We start from the raw sequence: 17511 nt of genomic DNA, 5'->3' as shown, positions 1-17511 counted from the left end.
AACTTGAGCAGTGTTGCCCCCACAGATGTCTGCTGTTGGATCAGATGGGTTATGTCGTGCTCAAGACTGACTGGGTACGCCAGAAGACCTCACCCCACACATGTGCAAACAACACTGATATTGCTGCCGCTCACATCAACCAACTCGCACCCGACATAGGTAAGAACTCCATCTATATATGGACTTACCAAATCGCACCCGACATAGGTAAGAGCTCCATCTCTATATGGACATACCAACTCGCACCCGACATAGGTAAGAGCTCCATATATATATGTACATATGTAGCAACAGTTTATATAGAAACCATCAGCTCTTTTCATTCTACATAAAGTTTGTTGTGGATTAATTTTTTTTCTTTTTTCCACAAAATCCATAGAGTTTCAAAGGGTAAGTAAACCCCTCGTAGTTGAACAAAGACTTTAGTGGCTGAAGAACAGTTTGTACCCTGGAGGGAATAGTTGTCTGTAGACTTGATCGTTGCATGTAGGCAGCGGTGGAAAGAGTTTTATATAAAAGTGAATATGCCATATCTATTCATTTAGGAAACTATTATGATAGGTTTGATACAGAACTGTAAAATGTTTAGATTCCGTAGTGTTTATAGAAGACATCTGAGTGCTGGTTAGTGCATACCGTAAATATATAGTGAATGTTTGATTGTATTTGCTGGTATGAGTGACCGGCTGGAAATGTTCGGAAGTGCCTCAGGATTTTGGACTATCGAGCGAGCATTCCTGCCCGCGTCAGGGCATGTATTATGTCGACCTACACACGTATCGAAGGCAGCGGCGGGATGTCGGGTAAAATTAAAATGACTCGTGGGGTCAAGCAGAGTGACCCCTTATCGCCCATTCTTTTATAACCTTGTGACTGATAGAGTTACAAGGGTTAAAGAATCGGGCGTGGGAGTTGGATTTGGCGACCGAAAGGTGTCATAACTAGCGTTCGCCGATGACCTGGTTCTAGTGGCGAAGACGACTATAAACATCGTGGCGGAGACTCTCGTAGGGGATGGCTAGTATATAGTCTTTGGAGTGAACCCGGGAAAGTGTCGGTCCCTCCTCAGCGTGGAGGTCGACAGGAAACGCAAGACTTGGTACGTCAATGAATTTAGGACGTTTCCAAGTCTAGGGCAGCGTTATAATCGGCGCCACGGACGCTGAGGACGATTAGAAGTACCTTGGCGTTCTCGCTGGGGCAGGAGGCAGGCGAAAGTCTTACGGGTGACCTGCTAGAAGAGGGGCTTTCTGAGTCTGTAAGACGCAGTTCGCCGATGACTTTGCTTGCCCCCTGACGTGCCCTTCGCATACCCGATTTTGTCTCTACCGTCCGGTTCAATAAACAAGCCAGGTTCGAGAAATGACTAACTTCGTCTGACCCGGTGATTCAGGTGGCGGTCCGGGAACTTGCAGTCATGAGGAAAGCTGCAAAGTTGGTCCAAAGCCGCATGCATTGCTAGTCGGCAGGCAAGTCGAACCCCATCACGCATGGAGGGCCAACCTAATCAGCACCGTTGATGGACCAGGTCTCGTTCCATCTGCTACCATACCTCAGGTCAGTAGATGGGTTAATAGCGGGAACCATCTCCTCACTGGTAGGGATTATGTGAAGGCTGTCCAAGTGATGACATGAGCTTTATCTACCCCCGCATGGGCTGCCATAGGCCGGCCCGAGAATAAAGGCTTCTGTGAAACATGTCAAAAGTCTGGTACGCTTGGGCGAAGTGGTGAGCGAGCCTATTATCCCTATTGCAGGGTCCTTCAGGAGCGAGCCTATTATCCCTATTGAAGGGTCCTTCAGGAGCAAGCCTATTATCCCTATTGCAGGGTCCTTCAGGAGCAAGCCTATTATCCCTATTGCAGGGTCCTTCAGGAGCGAGCCTATTATCCCTATTGCAGGGTCCTTCAGGAAGCCGGACATCATGGCTTCTAGAGGGTCATAGGCTTGTATCACCGTCACTCAAGTCCCAGTAGTTCGCTTCGCGCTCTCAGCTGCACATCAAAATAAGTTCAACCATTACGGCAACCCGGATATCCTTCAGGGCGGACGAGATCTCACTGGGAAAGACACCGTGAGCGTAACATCCGCCACCCAGAACTGGCGAGGCGCATGTTGAGTGCGAATGCTCTCAGAGCGATAGGGCTTTCCTACCGGGACATTGAGGTATGCTCCATGGAAGCCCTAACGTGGACCCATTCCCTTTGCAGGATATGCTCCAAAGGCACAGGCTAATAGTCGGTCGCCTGCCTGTAGTACCATCTGGTGTTGGCCCTCGGGCTGGCGAGGTTGTTTCCACCTTATGTGTTAGTAGGAGGCGGGACTTGTATACCATGTAGGGTACCATCTGGTGTTGGCCCTCGGGCTGGCGAGGTTGTTTCCTCCTTGTGTGTTGGCATTAGAAGGTGAGCAGTGCTGGGGGTGAACTGTGGAAGGTAAGGTGAGGTTATTTTCGAACCACTTTTCCTAACTGTCAATGTCTCTTATTACATCCATCTTTGCTAATAGCAGTGTGAGTTATTGTCTTCCTCTTGATGTATACATACACCTCTTCCTTCCGATTAATAACTTTCACTGTCCAACCTTTGAGATTACCCTCTGTTGTTACCTTGTACTGTAGTTTAGCGTTTCCAGGACCACCCATTAAAATTAGGAATCGATGAAGAAATCTTACATGATGGTCGAATGGTTCTGTAAATGGAGCATCATAAGACAAGGGTGAGACTGTACCTCTGCCGAACCAGAGTGGACCAAAATGGAAGGCTTCACAGTTGTATGTAAATGATATTATACTGGTGGCTGAGTCAGTGGAGGAGTTTACAAGGCATAGGAACTTCCTCAATGAACTTGAAAGGAAGAGTTTGATAACAAATGTAAAAGCAAAATAAGTTTTTGAGAAATGAACTGTTATGGTGACCAGGGATCCGCTGGTAAACATTGGAGGTATACTTCTTAAAAAAAAAATGAATGCAACTTAAATGGAAAAAAAGTGTAACTTGTTTCACCTTCGGGTACAATGGAATAAAGGTGGGTTACGTTCTCGGGGAAGAATTCTGGTCATAGATTTCACACAAATGCAAATAAGATATCAAAAAACATAATTACAGTACAGGTAGATTATATTCTAGGTAAAATATAAAGCGTACAATGTCATCTGTAATTGTGTTACAAAAATATCCCCAACCTGGGATCAGGATCTTGCATTTGGAGGTTGTTTAGTGAAGTTATGCAGAAGGGCCAGGATTGCTTCGACCTTATTATACAGATGAGCCATTAATGAATTTGTCCGGAGACAACTTTGCTCCAGAAGCTCTCTAGTGAATACAGTCGTACTGGGATTCAACACTGATTTTGGTGTTCGAGCCTGACATTGAACTTTCGCTTCACGTTTTCCACAGCTTCACCTCTAGCACATGTGATCTGGGAAGTTAAGGAGGCCACACTCTAAGAGTATTGTCCCAGTGTATTTACATTCTCATAAATTGTTCTCATTAGTATAGGGGTTATTTCAACTCTTGTGTTGAGTAGCACAAAAGTATCTTAACCTTCAGGTTAGATTAATGTACTATAGCTAACCAATGCTCTTTCTTTCTGCTTTTCTTCCTGAGAGAAGCACAAAACTCGAGTGCTTTTCACTCAAAGATGTAAAGGATTTAAGAAGGTAATACACTATAATGGTGTATTGTAAAAATGCAATAGTATCTACCTTCAAACCTATTACATATAGTACCACCATCATGTTGTATCCTATTATGGAGAGGTTCCGCCACATTATAGACGAGGAAGTCATAATGCCTGCTTTGGTGGTTGTAGCCACTTGCTTGTGTACATGTGCAATTACGGAACAATTTTTTGATATTTCATTTTGTTTACATTTTTTTTTTCATTTTTCCATGAAAAAAGTACTTGATCCAACAGAAAGTGGAGCTGGGTATTTTTAATAATGTAGTTTGTGTGTATGTAGGGAGTGAACGTGCTTAAGTTGAGGATACAGTCTTACAAAAAGAGATTGGGGAAGCATTGACTACTTAGGTGAATGGGAGGACTTCAAGTGCAGGTTGTGCAAAAAAGCTTGCCATGTGAGATACCTGTTCATGTAACGCTAAGAAAAGTATATGCAGGACAGACATAACTTATCTTGTATGCTGCTGGAAGATGGACTTGGAATGAGTCACAGAGGTCAAAAATACAAGCTTTGGAAATGTTATTTGAGAGGAGCACATGGTATCACTAGATGGAATGAAGAAAGAAAAAAGGGGATGTATATGAGATGTGGGAATGCAAAGGGAATGACTTGTAGGGTATAGGAGTGGGTGAAATGTCATACTTTGAGTTGGTTGGGACAAATAGAAAGAATGCAAGATGGGGAGTTTACAAGGAAAGTGTATGATAGTATAGTTAAAGGAGTAGGTGTAAGAGGAAGATGACCTTTCATATGGGGAAATAGGGTGAAAGAATATTGGAGGGAGAGAAATAGTGAAAGAATACATGGCATGCTGTATGTGAGGGAGACATGTAAGGACAGAGATAAGTGGAGACTCTTTTGCGGTGATCACCCAGTTGATGGGAGTTCCTGGAAGGAATGGGCATCATAGATATAGAAAAGATAGGTATAGTAATGGAAGAATTACATAAAGACTTGAACTGTGGGATGAACATTTTTATTATTCTTATTATACTTAATCGCTGTTTCCCGAGTCAGCAAGGTAGCGTCAGGAAACAGACGAAGAATGACCCATCCAGTCATATACACACACACTTACATATATCTGTCTATCTATCTATCTATCCATCTATATATATATATATATATATATATATATATATATATATATATATATATATATATATATATATATATATATATACAAATGCCTCTCTCTTCTCTTTCACTAATAATCTTACTTCTTCATCCCACCACTCACTACCCTTTCTAATCAACCCACCTCCCACGCTTCTCATGCCACAAGCATCTTTTGCGTAAGCCATCACTGCTCCCCTAAATACATCCCATTCCTCCCCAACTCCCCTTACCTCCTTTGTTCTTACCTTTTTCCATTCTGTACTCAGTCTTTCCTGGTACTTCCTCACACAAGTCTCCTTCTCAAGCTCACTTACTCTCACCACCCTCTTCACCCCAACATTCTCTCTTCTTTCCTGAAAACCCATACAAATCTTCACCTTCGCCTCCACAAGATAATGATCAGACATCCCTCCAGTTGCACCTCTCAGCACATTAACATCCAAAAGTCTCTCTTTCGCGCGCCTGTCAATTAACACGTAATCCAATAACGCTCTCTGGCCATCTCTCCTACTTACATACGTATACTTATGTATATCTCGCTTTTTAAACCAGGTATTCCCAATCATCAGTCCTTTTTCAGCACATAAATCTACAAGCTCTTCACCATTTCCATTTACAACACTGTATACCAATTATTCCCTCAACTGCCACATTACTCACCTTTGCATTCAAATCACCCATCACTATAACCCGGTCTTGTGCATCAAAACCACTAACACACTCATTCAGCTGCTCCCAAAACACTTGCCTCTTATGATCTTTCTTCTCATTCTCAGGTGCATATTCACCAATAATCACCCATCTCTCTCCATCAACTTTCAGTTTTACCCATATTAATCTAGAATTTACTTTCTTACATTCTATCACATACTCCCACAACTCCTGTTTCAGGAGTAGTGCTACTCCTTCCCTTGCTCTTGTCCTCCCATTTGGACGATTTTTGCAGGGAAAAAATGCAAATGAGTGGGAGATGTATTAAAGTAAGAGACAGGAGGTCAAGAGAAAGGTGCAAGAGGTGAAAAAGAGGGCAAATGAGAGTTGGGGTGAGAGAGTATCATTAAATTTAAGGGAGAATAAAAAGATGTTCTGGAAGGAGGTAAATAAAGTGCGTAAGACAAGGGAGCAAATGGGAACTTCAGTGAAGGGCGCTAATGGGGAGGTGAAAACAAGTAGTGGTGATGTGAGATGGAGATGGAGTGAGTATTTTGAAGGTTTGTTGAATGTGTTTGATGATAGAGTGGCAGATATAGGGTGTTTTGGTCGAGGTGGTGTGCAAAGTGCGAGGGTTAGGGAAAATGATTTGGTAAACAGAGAAGAGGTAGTAAAAGCTCTGCGGAAGATGAAAGCCGGCAAGGCAGCAGGTTTGGATGGTATTGCAGTGGAATTTATTAAAAAAAGGGGGTGACTGTATTGTTGACTGGTTGGTAAGGTTATTTAATGTATGTATGACTCATGGTGAGGCGCCTGAGGATTGGCGGAATGCGTGCATAGTGCCATTGTACAAAGGCAAAGGGAATAAGAGTGAGTGCTCAAATTACAGAGGTATAAGTTTGTTGAGTATTCCTGGTAAATTATATGGGAGGGTATTGATTGAGAGGGTGAAAGCATGTACAGAGCATCAGATTGGGGAAGAGCAGTGTGGTTTCAGAAGTGGTAGAGGATGTGTGGATCAGGTGTTTGCTTTGAAGAATGTATGTGAGAAATACTTAGAAAAGCAAGTAGATTTGTATGTAGCATCTATGGATCTGGAGAAGGCATATGATATAGTTGATAGAGATGCTCTGTGGAAGGTACTAAGAATATATGGTGTGGGAAGCAAGTTGTTAGAAGCACTGAAAAGTTTTTATCGAGGATGTAAGACATGTGTACGTGTAGGAAGAGAGGAAAGTGATTGGTTCTCAGTGAATGTAGGTTTGCGGCAGGGGTGTGTGATGTCTCCATGGTTGTTTAATTTGTTTATGGATGGTGTTGTTAGGGAGTTGAATGCAAGAGTTTTGGAAAGAGGGGCAAGTATGAAGTCTGTTGGGGATGAGAGAGCTTGGGAAGTGAGTCAGTTGTTGTTTGCTGATGATGCAACGCTCGTGGCTGATTCATGTGAGAAACTGCAGTGAGAAACTGAGTTTGGTAAAGTGTGTGAAAGAAGAAAGTTAAGAGTAAATGTGAATAAGAGCAAGGTTATTAGGTACAGTAGGGTTGAGGGTCAAGTCAATTGGGAGGTAAGTTTGAATGGAGAAAAACTGGAGGAAGTAAAGTGTTTTAGATATCTGGTAGTGGATCTGGCAGCGGATGGAACCATGGAAGCGGAAGTGAATCATAGGGTGGGGGAGGGAGCGAAAATCCTGGGAGCCTTGAAGAATGTGTGGAAGTCGAGAACATTATCTCGGAAAGCAAAAATGGGTATGTTTGAAGGAATAGTGGTTCCAACAATGTTGTATGGTTGCGAGGCGTGTGCTATGGATAGAGTTGTGCACAGGAGGGTGGATGTGCTGTAAGTGAGATGTTTGAGGACAATATGTGGTGTGAGGTGGTTTGATCGAGTAAGTAATGATAGGGTAAGAGAGATGTGTGGAAATGAAAAGAGTATGGTTGAGAGAGCAGAAGAGGGTGTTTTGAAATGGTTTGGGCACATGGAGAGAATGAGTGAGGAAAGATTGACCAAGAGGATATATGTGTCGGAGGTGGAGGGAACGAGGAGAAGTGGGAGACCAAATTGGAGGTGGAAGGATGGAGTGAAAAAGATATTGTGTGATCGGGGCCTGAACATGCAGGAGGGTGAAAGGCGGGCACGGAATAGAGTGAATTGGATCGATGTGGTATACCAGGGACGACGTGCTGTCAATGGATTGAATCAGGGCATGTGAAGCGTTTGGGGTAAACCATGGAAAGTTGTGTGGGGCCTGGATGTGGAAAGGGAGCTGTGGTTTTGGGCATTATTGCATGACAGCTAGAGACTGAGTGTGAACGAAAGGGGCCTTTGTTGTCTTTTCCTAGCGCTACCTCGCACACATGACAGGGGAGGGGGATGTTATTCCATGTGTGGCGAGGTGGCGATGGAAATGAATAAAGGCAAACAGGGTGAATTGTGTGCATGTGTATATATGTATGTGTCTGTGTGTGTATATATATGTGTACATTGAGATGTATAGGTATGTATATTTGCGTGTGTGGACGTGTATGTATATACATGTGTATGGGGTTGGGTTGGGCCATTTCTTTCGTCTGTTTCCTTGCGCTACCTCGCAAACGCGGGAGACAGCGACAAAGTAAAATAATAATAATAATAATATATATATATATATATATATATATATATATATATATATATATATATATATATATATATATATATAATATATATATATATATATATATATATATATATATATATATATATATATATATATATATATATATATATATATATTTATATATATATATATATATATATATATATATATATATATATATATATATATATATATATATATATATATATATATCGCTGTCTCCCGCGTTTGCGAGGTAGCGCAAGGAAACAGACGAAAGAAATGGCCCAACCCACCCCCATACACATGTATATACATACGTCCACACACGCAAATATACATACCTACACAGCTTTTCATGGTTTACCCCAGACTCTTCATATGCCCTGATTCAATCCATTGAGAGCACGTCAACCCCGGTATACCACATCGATCCAATTCACTCTATTCCTTGCCCTCCTTTCACCCTCCTGCATGTTCAGGCCGCGATCACTCAAAATCTTTTTCACTCCATCTTTCCACCTCCAATTTGGTCTCCCACTTCTCCTCGTTCCCTCCACCTCCGACACATATATCCTCTTGGTCAATCTTTCCTCACTTATTCTCTCCATGTGCCCAAACCATATCAAAACACCCTCTTCTGCTCTCTCAACCACGCTCTTTTTATTTCCACACATCTCTCTTAGGCTTACGTTACTTACTCGATCAAACCACCTCACACCATACATTGTCCTCAAACATCTCATTTCCAGCACATCCATCCTCCTGCGCACAACTCTATCCATAGCCCACGCCTCGCAACCATACAACATTGTTGGAACCACTATTCCTTCAAACATACCCATTTTTGCTTTCCGAGATAATGTTCTCGACTTCCACACATTCTTCAAGGCTCCCAGGATTTTCGCCGCTGATGATACAGCGCTGGTGGCTGATTCATGTGAGAAACTGCAGTGAGAAACTGAGTTTGGTAAAGTGTGTGAAAGAAGAAAGTTAAGAGTAAATGTGAATAAGAGCAAGGTTATTAGGTACAGTAGGGTTGAGGGTCAAGTCAATTGGGAGGTAAGTTTGAATGGAGAAAAACTGGAGGAAGTAAAGTGTTTTAGATATCTGGTAGTGGATCTGGCAGCGGATGGAACCATGGAAGCGGAAGTGAATCATAGGGTGAGGGAGGAAGGGGCGAAAATCCTGGGAGCCTTGAAGAATGTGTGGAAGTCGAGAACATTATCTCGGAAAGCAAAAATGGGTATGTTTGAAGGAATAGTGGTTCCAACAATGTTGTATGGTTGCGAGGCGTGGGCTATGGATAGAGTTGTGCGCAAGAAGGTGGATGTGCTGGAAATGAGATGTTTGAGGACAATGTGTGGTGTGAGGTGGTTTGATCGAGTAAGTAATGTAAGGGTAAGAGAGATCTGTGGAAATAAAAAGAGCGTGGTTGAGAGAGCAGAAGAGGGTGTTTTGAAATGGTTTGGGCACATGGAGAGAATGAGTGAGGAAAGATTGACCAAGAGGATATATGTGTCGGAGGTGGAGGGAACGAGGAGAAGTAGGAGACCAAATTGGAGGTGGAAAGATGGAGTGAAAAAGATTTTGAGTGATCGGGGCCTAAACATGCAGGAGGGTGAAAGGCAGGCAAGGAATAGAGTGAATGGGATCGATGTGGTATACTGGGGTTGACGTGCTGTCAGTGGAGTGAATCAGGGCATTTGAAGCGTCTGGGGTAAACCATGGAAAGCTGTGTGGGGCCTGGATGTGGAAAGGGAGCTGTGGTTTCGGACATTATTGCATGACAGCTAGAGACTGAGTGTGAACGAATGAGGCCTTTGTTGTCTTTTCCTAGCGCTACCTCGCACACATGAGTGGGGAGGGGGATGGTATTCCATGTGTGGTGAGGTGGCGATGGGAATGAATAAAGGCAGACAGTGTGAATTGTGTGCATGGGTATATATGTATGTGTCTGTGTGTGTATATATATGTGTACATTGTGATGTATAGGTATGTATATTTGCGTGTGTGGACGTGTGTGTATATACATGTGTATGGGGGTGGGTTGGGCCATTTCTTTCGTCTGTTTCCTTGCGCTACCTCGCAAACGCGGGAGACAGCGACAAAGCAAAATAAATAAATATATATATATATATATATATATATATATATATATATATATATATATATATATATATATATATATATATATATATATATTGCTTTGCCGCTGTCTCCCGCGTTAGCGAGGTAACACAAGGATACAGACGAAGAATGGCCCAACCCACCCACATACGCATCTTTATACATGCACACGCAAATATACATACTTATACATCTTAACGTATACATATATATACACACACAGACATATATATATATACACATGTACATAATTCATACCCTCTGCTTTATTCATTCCCATCGCCAACCCGCCACACATGAAATAGCAACCCCCTCCCCCCTCATGTGTGCGAGGTAGCGCTAGGAAAAGACAGCAAAGGCCCCGTTCGTTCACACTCAGTCTCTAGCTGTCATGTAATAATGCACTGAAAGCACAGCTCCCTTTCCACATCCAGGCCCCACAGAACTTTCCATGGTTTACCCCAGACGCTTCACATGCCCTGGTTCAATCTATTGACAGCACGTCGACCCCGGTATACCACATCGTTCCGATTCACTCCATTCCTTGCACGCGTTTCAGCCTCCTGCATGTTCAGGCCCCGATCACTCGAAAGCTCTTACACTCCATCTTTCCACCTCCAATTTGGTCTCCCACTTCTCCTCGTTCCCTCCACCTCTGACACATATCCTCTTGGTCAATCTTTCCTCACTCTTTCTCTCCAAAACACCCTCTTCTGCTCTCTCAACCACACTCTTTTTATTACCACACATCTCTCTCACCCTATTATTACTTACTCGATCAAACCACCTCACACCACATATTGTCCTCAAACATCTCATTTCCAGCACATCCACCCTCCTGCGCACAACTCTATCCATTGCCCACGCCTCACAACCATACAACATTGTTGAACCACTATTCCTTCAAACATAACCATTTTTGCTTTCCGAGATAATGTTCTTGACTTCCACACATTCTTCAACACTCCCAGAACTTTCGCCCCCTCCCTCACCCTATGATTCACTTCCGCTTCCATGGTTCCCTCCGCTGCGAAATCCACTCCCAGATATCTAAAACACTTTACTTCCTCGAGTTTTTCTCCATTCAAACTTACTCCCAATTGACTTGTCCCTCAACCCTGCTGTACCTAATAACCTTATTCACATTTACTCTCAGCTTCCTTCTTTCACACACTTTACTAAACTCAGTCACCAGCTTCTGCAGTTTCTCACACAAATCAGCCACCAGCGCTGTATCATCAGTGAACAACTGACTCACTTCCCAAGCTCTCGCATCCACAACAGACTGCTTACTTGCCCCTCTTTCCAAAATTCTTGCATTCACCTCCCTAACAATCCCATCCATAAACAAATTAAACAACCATGGCGACATCACACACCCCTGCCGCAAACCTACATTCACTGAGAACCAATCACTTTCCTCTCTTCCTACACATACACATGCCTTACATCCTCGATAAAAACTCTTCAGTGCTTCTAACAACTTGCCTCCCACACCATATATTCTTAATACCTTCCACAGAGCATCACTATCAACTCTATCATATGCCTTCTCCAGATCCATAAATGCTACATACAAATCCATTTGCTTTTCTAAGTATTTCTCACATACATTCTTCAAAGCAAACTCCTGATCCACACATCCTCTACCACTTCTGAAATCACACTGCTCTTCCCCAATCTGATGCTCTGTACATACCTTCACCCTCTCAATCAGCACCCTCCTATATAATTTACCAGTAATACTCAACAAACTTATACCTCTGTAATTGGTGGGGTGGCGACGGGAATGGATAAAGGCAGCAATTAGAAATATGTGCCATGTGTATATATGTATATGTCTGTATATGTAAATGTTTGTATATGTGCATGTATGGGCATATATATATATATATATATATATATATATATATATATATATATATATATATATATATATATATAATATATATATATATATGGGGGAGGAATGGGATGTATTTAGGGAATCAGTGATGGATTGCGCAAAAGATGCTTGTGGCATGAGAAGAGTGGGAGGTGGGTTGATTAGAAAGGGTAGTGAGTGGTGGGATGAAGAAGTAAGAGTATTAGTGAAAGAGAAGAAAGAGGCATTTGGACGATTTTTGCAGGGAAAAAATGCAATTGAGTGGGAGATGTATAAAAGAAAGAGACAGGAGGTCAAGAGAAAGGTACAAGAGGTGAAAAAAAGGGCAAATGAGAGTTGGGATGAGAGAGTATCATTAAATTTTAGGGAGAATAAAAAGATGTTCTGGAAGGAGGTAAATAAAGTGCGTAAGACAAAGGAGCAAATGGGAACTTCAGTGAAGGGCGCAAATGGGGAGGTGATAACAAGTAGTGATGATGTGAGAAGGAGATGGAGTGAGTATTTTGAAGGTTTGTTGAATGTGTTTGATGATAGAGTGGCAGATATAGGGTGTTTTGGTCGAGGTGGTGTGCAAAGTGAGAGGGTTAGGGAAAATGATTTGGTAAACAGAGAAGAGGTAGTGAAAGCTTTGCGAAAGATGAAAGCCGGCAAGGCAGCAGGTTTGGATGGTATTGCAGTGGAATTTATTAAAAAAGGGGGTGACTGTATTGTTGACTGGTTGGTAAGGTTATTTAATGTATGTATGACTCATGGTGAGGTGCCTGAGGATTGGCGGAGTGCGTGCATAGTGCTATTGTACAAAGGCAAAGGGGATAAGAGTGAGTGCTCAAATTACAGAGGTATAAGTTTGTTGAGTATTCCTGGTAAATTATATGGGAGGGTATTGATTGAGAGGGTGAAGGCATGTACAGAGCATCAGATTGGGGAAGAGCAGTGTGGTTTCAGAAGTGGTAGAGGATGTGTGGATCAGGTGTTTGCTTTGAAGAATGTATGTGAGAAATACTTAGAAAAGCAAATGGATTTGTATGTAGCATTTATGGATCTGGAGAAGGCATATGATAGAGTTGATAGAGATGCTCTGTGGAAGGTATTAAGAATATATGGTGTGGGAGGAAAGTTGCTAGAAGCAGTGAAAAGTTTTTATCGAGGATGTAAGGCATGTGTACGTGTAGGAAGAGAGGAAAGTGATTGGTTCTCAGTGAATGTAGGTTTGCGGCAGGGGTGTGTGATGTCTCCATGGTTGTTTAATTTGTTTATGGATGGGGTTGTTAGGGAGGTAAATGCAAGAGTTTTGGAAAGAGGGGCAAGTATGAAGTCTGTTGGGGATGAGAGAGCTTGGGAAGTGAGTCAGTTGTTGTTCGCTGATGATACAGCGCTGGTGGCTGATTCATGTGAGAAACTGCAGAAGCTGGTGACTGAGTTTGGTAAAGTGTGTGGAAGAAGAAAGTTAAGAGTAAATGTGAATAAGAGCAAGGTTATTAGGTACAGTAGGGTTGAGGGTCAAGTCAATTGGGAGGTGAGTTTGAATGGAGAAAAACTGGAGGAAGTGAAGTGTTTTAGATATCTGGGAGTGGATCTGGCAGCGGATGGAACCATGGAAGCGGAAGTGGATCATAGGGTGGGGGAGGGGGCGAAAATTCTGGGGGCCTTGAAGAATGTGTGGAAGTCGAGAACATTATCTCGGAAAGCAAAAATGGGTATGTTTGAAGGAATAGTGGTTCCAACAATGTTGTATGGTTGCGAGGCGTGGGCTATGGATAGAGTTGTGCGCAGGAGGATGGATGTGCTGGAAATGAGATGTTTGAGGACAATGTGTGGTGTGAGGTGGTTTGATCGAGTGAGTAACGTAAGGGTAAGAGAGATGTGTGGAAATAAAAAGAGCGTGGTTGAGAGAGCAGAAGAGGGTGTTTTGAAGTGGTTTGGGCACATGGAGAGGATGAGTGAGGAAAGATTGACCAAGAGGATATATGTGTCGGAGGTGGAGGGAGCAAGGAGAAGAGGGAGACCAAATTGGAGGTGGAAAGATGGAGTGAAAAAGATTTTGTGTGATCGGGGCCTGAACATGCAGGAGGGTGAAAGGAGGGCAAGGAATAGAGTGAATTGGAGCGATGTGGTATACCGGGGTTGACGTGCTGTCAGTGGATTGAATCAAGGGCATGTGAAGCGTCTGGGGTAAACCATGGAAAGCTGTGTAGGTATGTATATTTACGTGTGTGGACGTATGTATATACATGTATATGCGGGGGGGTTGGGCCATTTCTTTCATCTGTTTCCTTGCGCTACCTCGCAAACGCGGGAGACAGCGACAAAGTATAAAAAAAAATATATATATATATATATATATATATATATATATATATATATATATATATATATATATATATATATATATATATTTATATATATTTTTTTATTTTTTTTTCATACTATTCGCCATTTCCCGCGTTAGCGAGGTAGCGTCAAGAACAGAGGACTGAGCCTTTGAGGGAATACCCTCACTTGCCCCCTTCTCTGTTCCTTCATTTGGAAAATCAAAAATGGGAGGGGAGGATTTCCAGCCCCCCGCTCCCTCCCCTTTTAGTCGCCTTTTACGACACGCAGGGAATACGTGGGAAGTATTCTTTCTCCCCTATCCCCAGGGACAATATATATATATATATATATATATATATATATATATATATATATATATATATATATATATATATATATATATATTATTTATTTATATATATTTTTTTTTTTGCTTTGTCACTGTCTCCCGCGTTTGCGAGGTAGCGCAAGGAAACAGACGAAAGAAATGGCCCAACCCACCCCATACACATGTATATACATACACGTCCACACACGCAAATATACATACCTATACATCTCAATGTACACATATATATACACACACAGACATATACATATATACACATGTACATAATTCATACTGTCTGCCTTTATTTATTCCCATCGCCACCTCGCCACACATGGAATAACATCCCCCTCCCCCCTCATGTGTGCGAGGTAGCGCTAGGAAAAGACAACAAAGGCCCCATTCGTTCACACTCAGTCTCTAGCTGTCATGTAATAATGCCCGAAACCACAACTCCCTTTCCACATCTAGGCCCCACAGAACGTTTCATGGTTTACCCCAGACGCTTCACATGCCCTGATTCCATCCATTGACAGCACGTCGACCCCGGTATATCACATCATTCCAATTCACTCTATTCCTTGCTCGCCTTTCACCCTCCTGCATGTTCAGGCCGCGATCACTCAAAATCTTTTTCACTCCATCTTTCCTCCTCCAATTTGGTCTCCCACTTCTCCTCGTTCCCTCCACCTCTAACACATATATCCTCTTGGTCAATCTTTCCTCTCTCATTCTCTTCATGTGACCAAACCATTTCAAAACACCCTCTTCTGCTCTCTCAACCACACTCTTTTTATTACCATAATAGATCAAACCGCCTCACATCACCTATTGTCCTCAAACATCTCAATTCCAGCACATTCACCCTCCTGCGCACAACTCTATCCATAGCCCACGCCTCGCAACCATACAACATTGTTGGAAACACTATTCCTTCAAACATACCCACCCTGTGATTTACGTCCGCTTCCATGGTTCCATCCGCTGCCAAATCCACTCCCAGATATCTAGAACACTTCACTCCCTCCAGTTTTTTTCCATTCAAACTTACCTCCCAATTGACTTGACCCTCCACCCTACTGTACCTAATAACCTTGCTCTTATTCACATTTACTCACATCTTTCTTCTTTCACACACTTTTCCAAACTCAGTCACCAGCTTCTGCGGTTTCTCACATGAATCAGCCACCATCACTGTATCATCAGTGAAGAACAACTGACTCACTTCCCAAGCTCTCTCATCCACAACAGATTGCATACTTGCCCCTCTTTCCAAAACTCTTGCATTTACCTCCCTAACAACCCCATCCATAAACGTATTAAACAACCATGGAGACATCACACACCCCTGCCGCAAACCTACATTCACTGAGAACCAATCACTTTCCTCTCTTCCTACACGTACACATGCCTTACATCCTCGATAAAAACTTTTCACTGCTTCTAACAACTTGCCTCCCACACCATATATTCTTAATACCTTCCACAGATCATCCCTATCAACTCTATATCATATGCCTTCTCCAGATCCATAAATGCTACATACAAACCCATTTGCTTTTCAAAGTATTTCTCACATACATTCTTCAAAGCAAACACCTGATCCACACATCCTCTACCACTTCTGAAACCACACTGCTCTTCCCCAATCTGATGCTCTGTACATGCCTTCACCCTCTCAATCAATACCCTCCCATATAATTTACCAGGAATACTCAACGAACTAATACCTCTGTAATTTGAGCACTCACTTTTATCCCCTTTGCCATTGTACAGTGGCACTATGCAAGCATTCCACCAATCCTCAGGCACCTCACCATGAATCATACATACATTAAATAACCTTATCAACCAGTCAACAATACAATCACCCCCTTTTTTTAATAAATTCCACTGCAGTTCCATCCAAACCCGCTGCCTTGCTGGCTTTCATCTTCCGCAATGCTTTTACTACCTCTTCTCTATTTACCAAATCATTTTCCCTAACCCTCTCACTTTGCACACCACCTCGACCAAAACACCCTATATCTGCCACTCTATCATCAAACACATTCAACAAACCTTCAAAATACTCACTTCATCTCCTTCTCACATCACCACTACTTGTCATCACATCCTCATTAGCCCCCTTCACTGAAGTTCCCATTTGTTCCCTTGTCTTACGCACTTTATTTACCTTCTTCCAAAACATCTTTTTATTCTCCCTAAAATTTAATGATACTCTCTCACCCCATCTCTCATTTACCCTCTAATTCACCTCTTGCACCTTTCTCTTGACCTCCTGCCTCTTTCTTTTATACATCTCCCACTCATTTGCATTATTTCCCTACAAAAATCGTCCAAATGCCTCTCTCTTCTCTTTCACTAATAATCTTACTTCTTCATCCCACCACTCACTACCCTTTCTAATCTGCCCACCTCCCACGCTTCTCATGTCACAAGCATCTTTTGCGCAAGCCATCACTGCTTCCCTAAATACATCCCGTTCCTCCTCCACTCCCCTTACCTCCTTTGTTCTCACCTTTTTCCATTCTGTACTCAGTCTCTCCTGGTACTTCCTCACACAAGTCTCCTTCCCAAGCTCACTTACTCTCACCACCCTCTTCACCCAACATTCTCTCTTCTTTTCTGAAAACCTCTACAAATCTTCACCTTCGCCTCCACAAGATAATGATCAGACATCCCTCCAGTTGCACCTCTCAGCACATTAACATCCAAAAGTCTCTGTTTTGCGCGCCTATCAATTAACACGTAATCCAATAACGCTGTCTGGCCATCTCTCCTA

General features: G+C 42.6%; 1 protein-coding gene across 4 annotated transcripts in view; it reads left to right on the top strand.

Annotated features, from left to right (window-relative positions):
- Positions 1 to 17511, top strand: part of LOC139765212 (VWFA and cache domain-containing protein 1-like) — a 155300-nt gene that overhangs the window by 73557 nt on the left and 64232 nt on the right. For 2 of the 4 annotated variants that reach the window (XM_071692515.1, XM_071692513.1), the window contains exon 19: positions 26 to 159. In XM_071692515.1, coding sequence (XP_071548616.1) covers positions 26 to 159 — 134 coding nt within the window. Of the gene's footprint in view, positions 1 to 25; positions 256 to 17511 lie in introns of all 4 variants that reach the window. The other 2 variants (XM_071692514.1, XM_071692512.1) reach the window with 1 other exon arrangement.

The sequence above is a fragment of the Panulirus ornatus genome, chromosome 53, assembly GCF_036320965.1.
Source record: "Panulirus ornatus isolate Po-2019 chromosome 53, ASM3632096v1, whole genome shotgun sequence".
In the NCBI taxonomy this organism is placed as follows: domain Eukaryota; kingdom Metazoa; phylum Arthropoda; class Malacostraca; order Decapoda; family Palinuridae; genus Panulirus; species Panulirus ornatus.
This window is presented reverse-complemented; position numbering and strand designations above follow the sequence as displayed.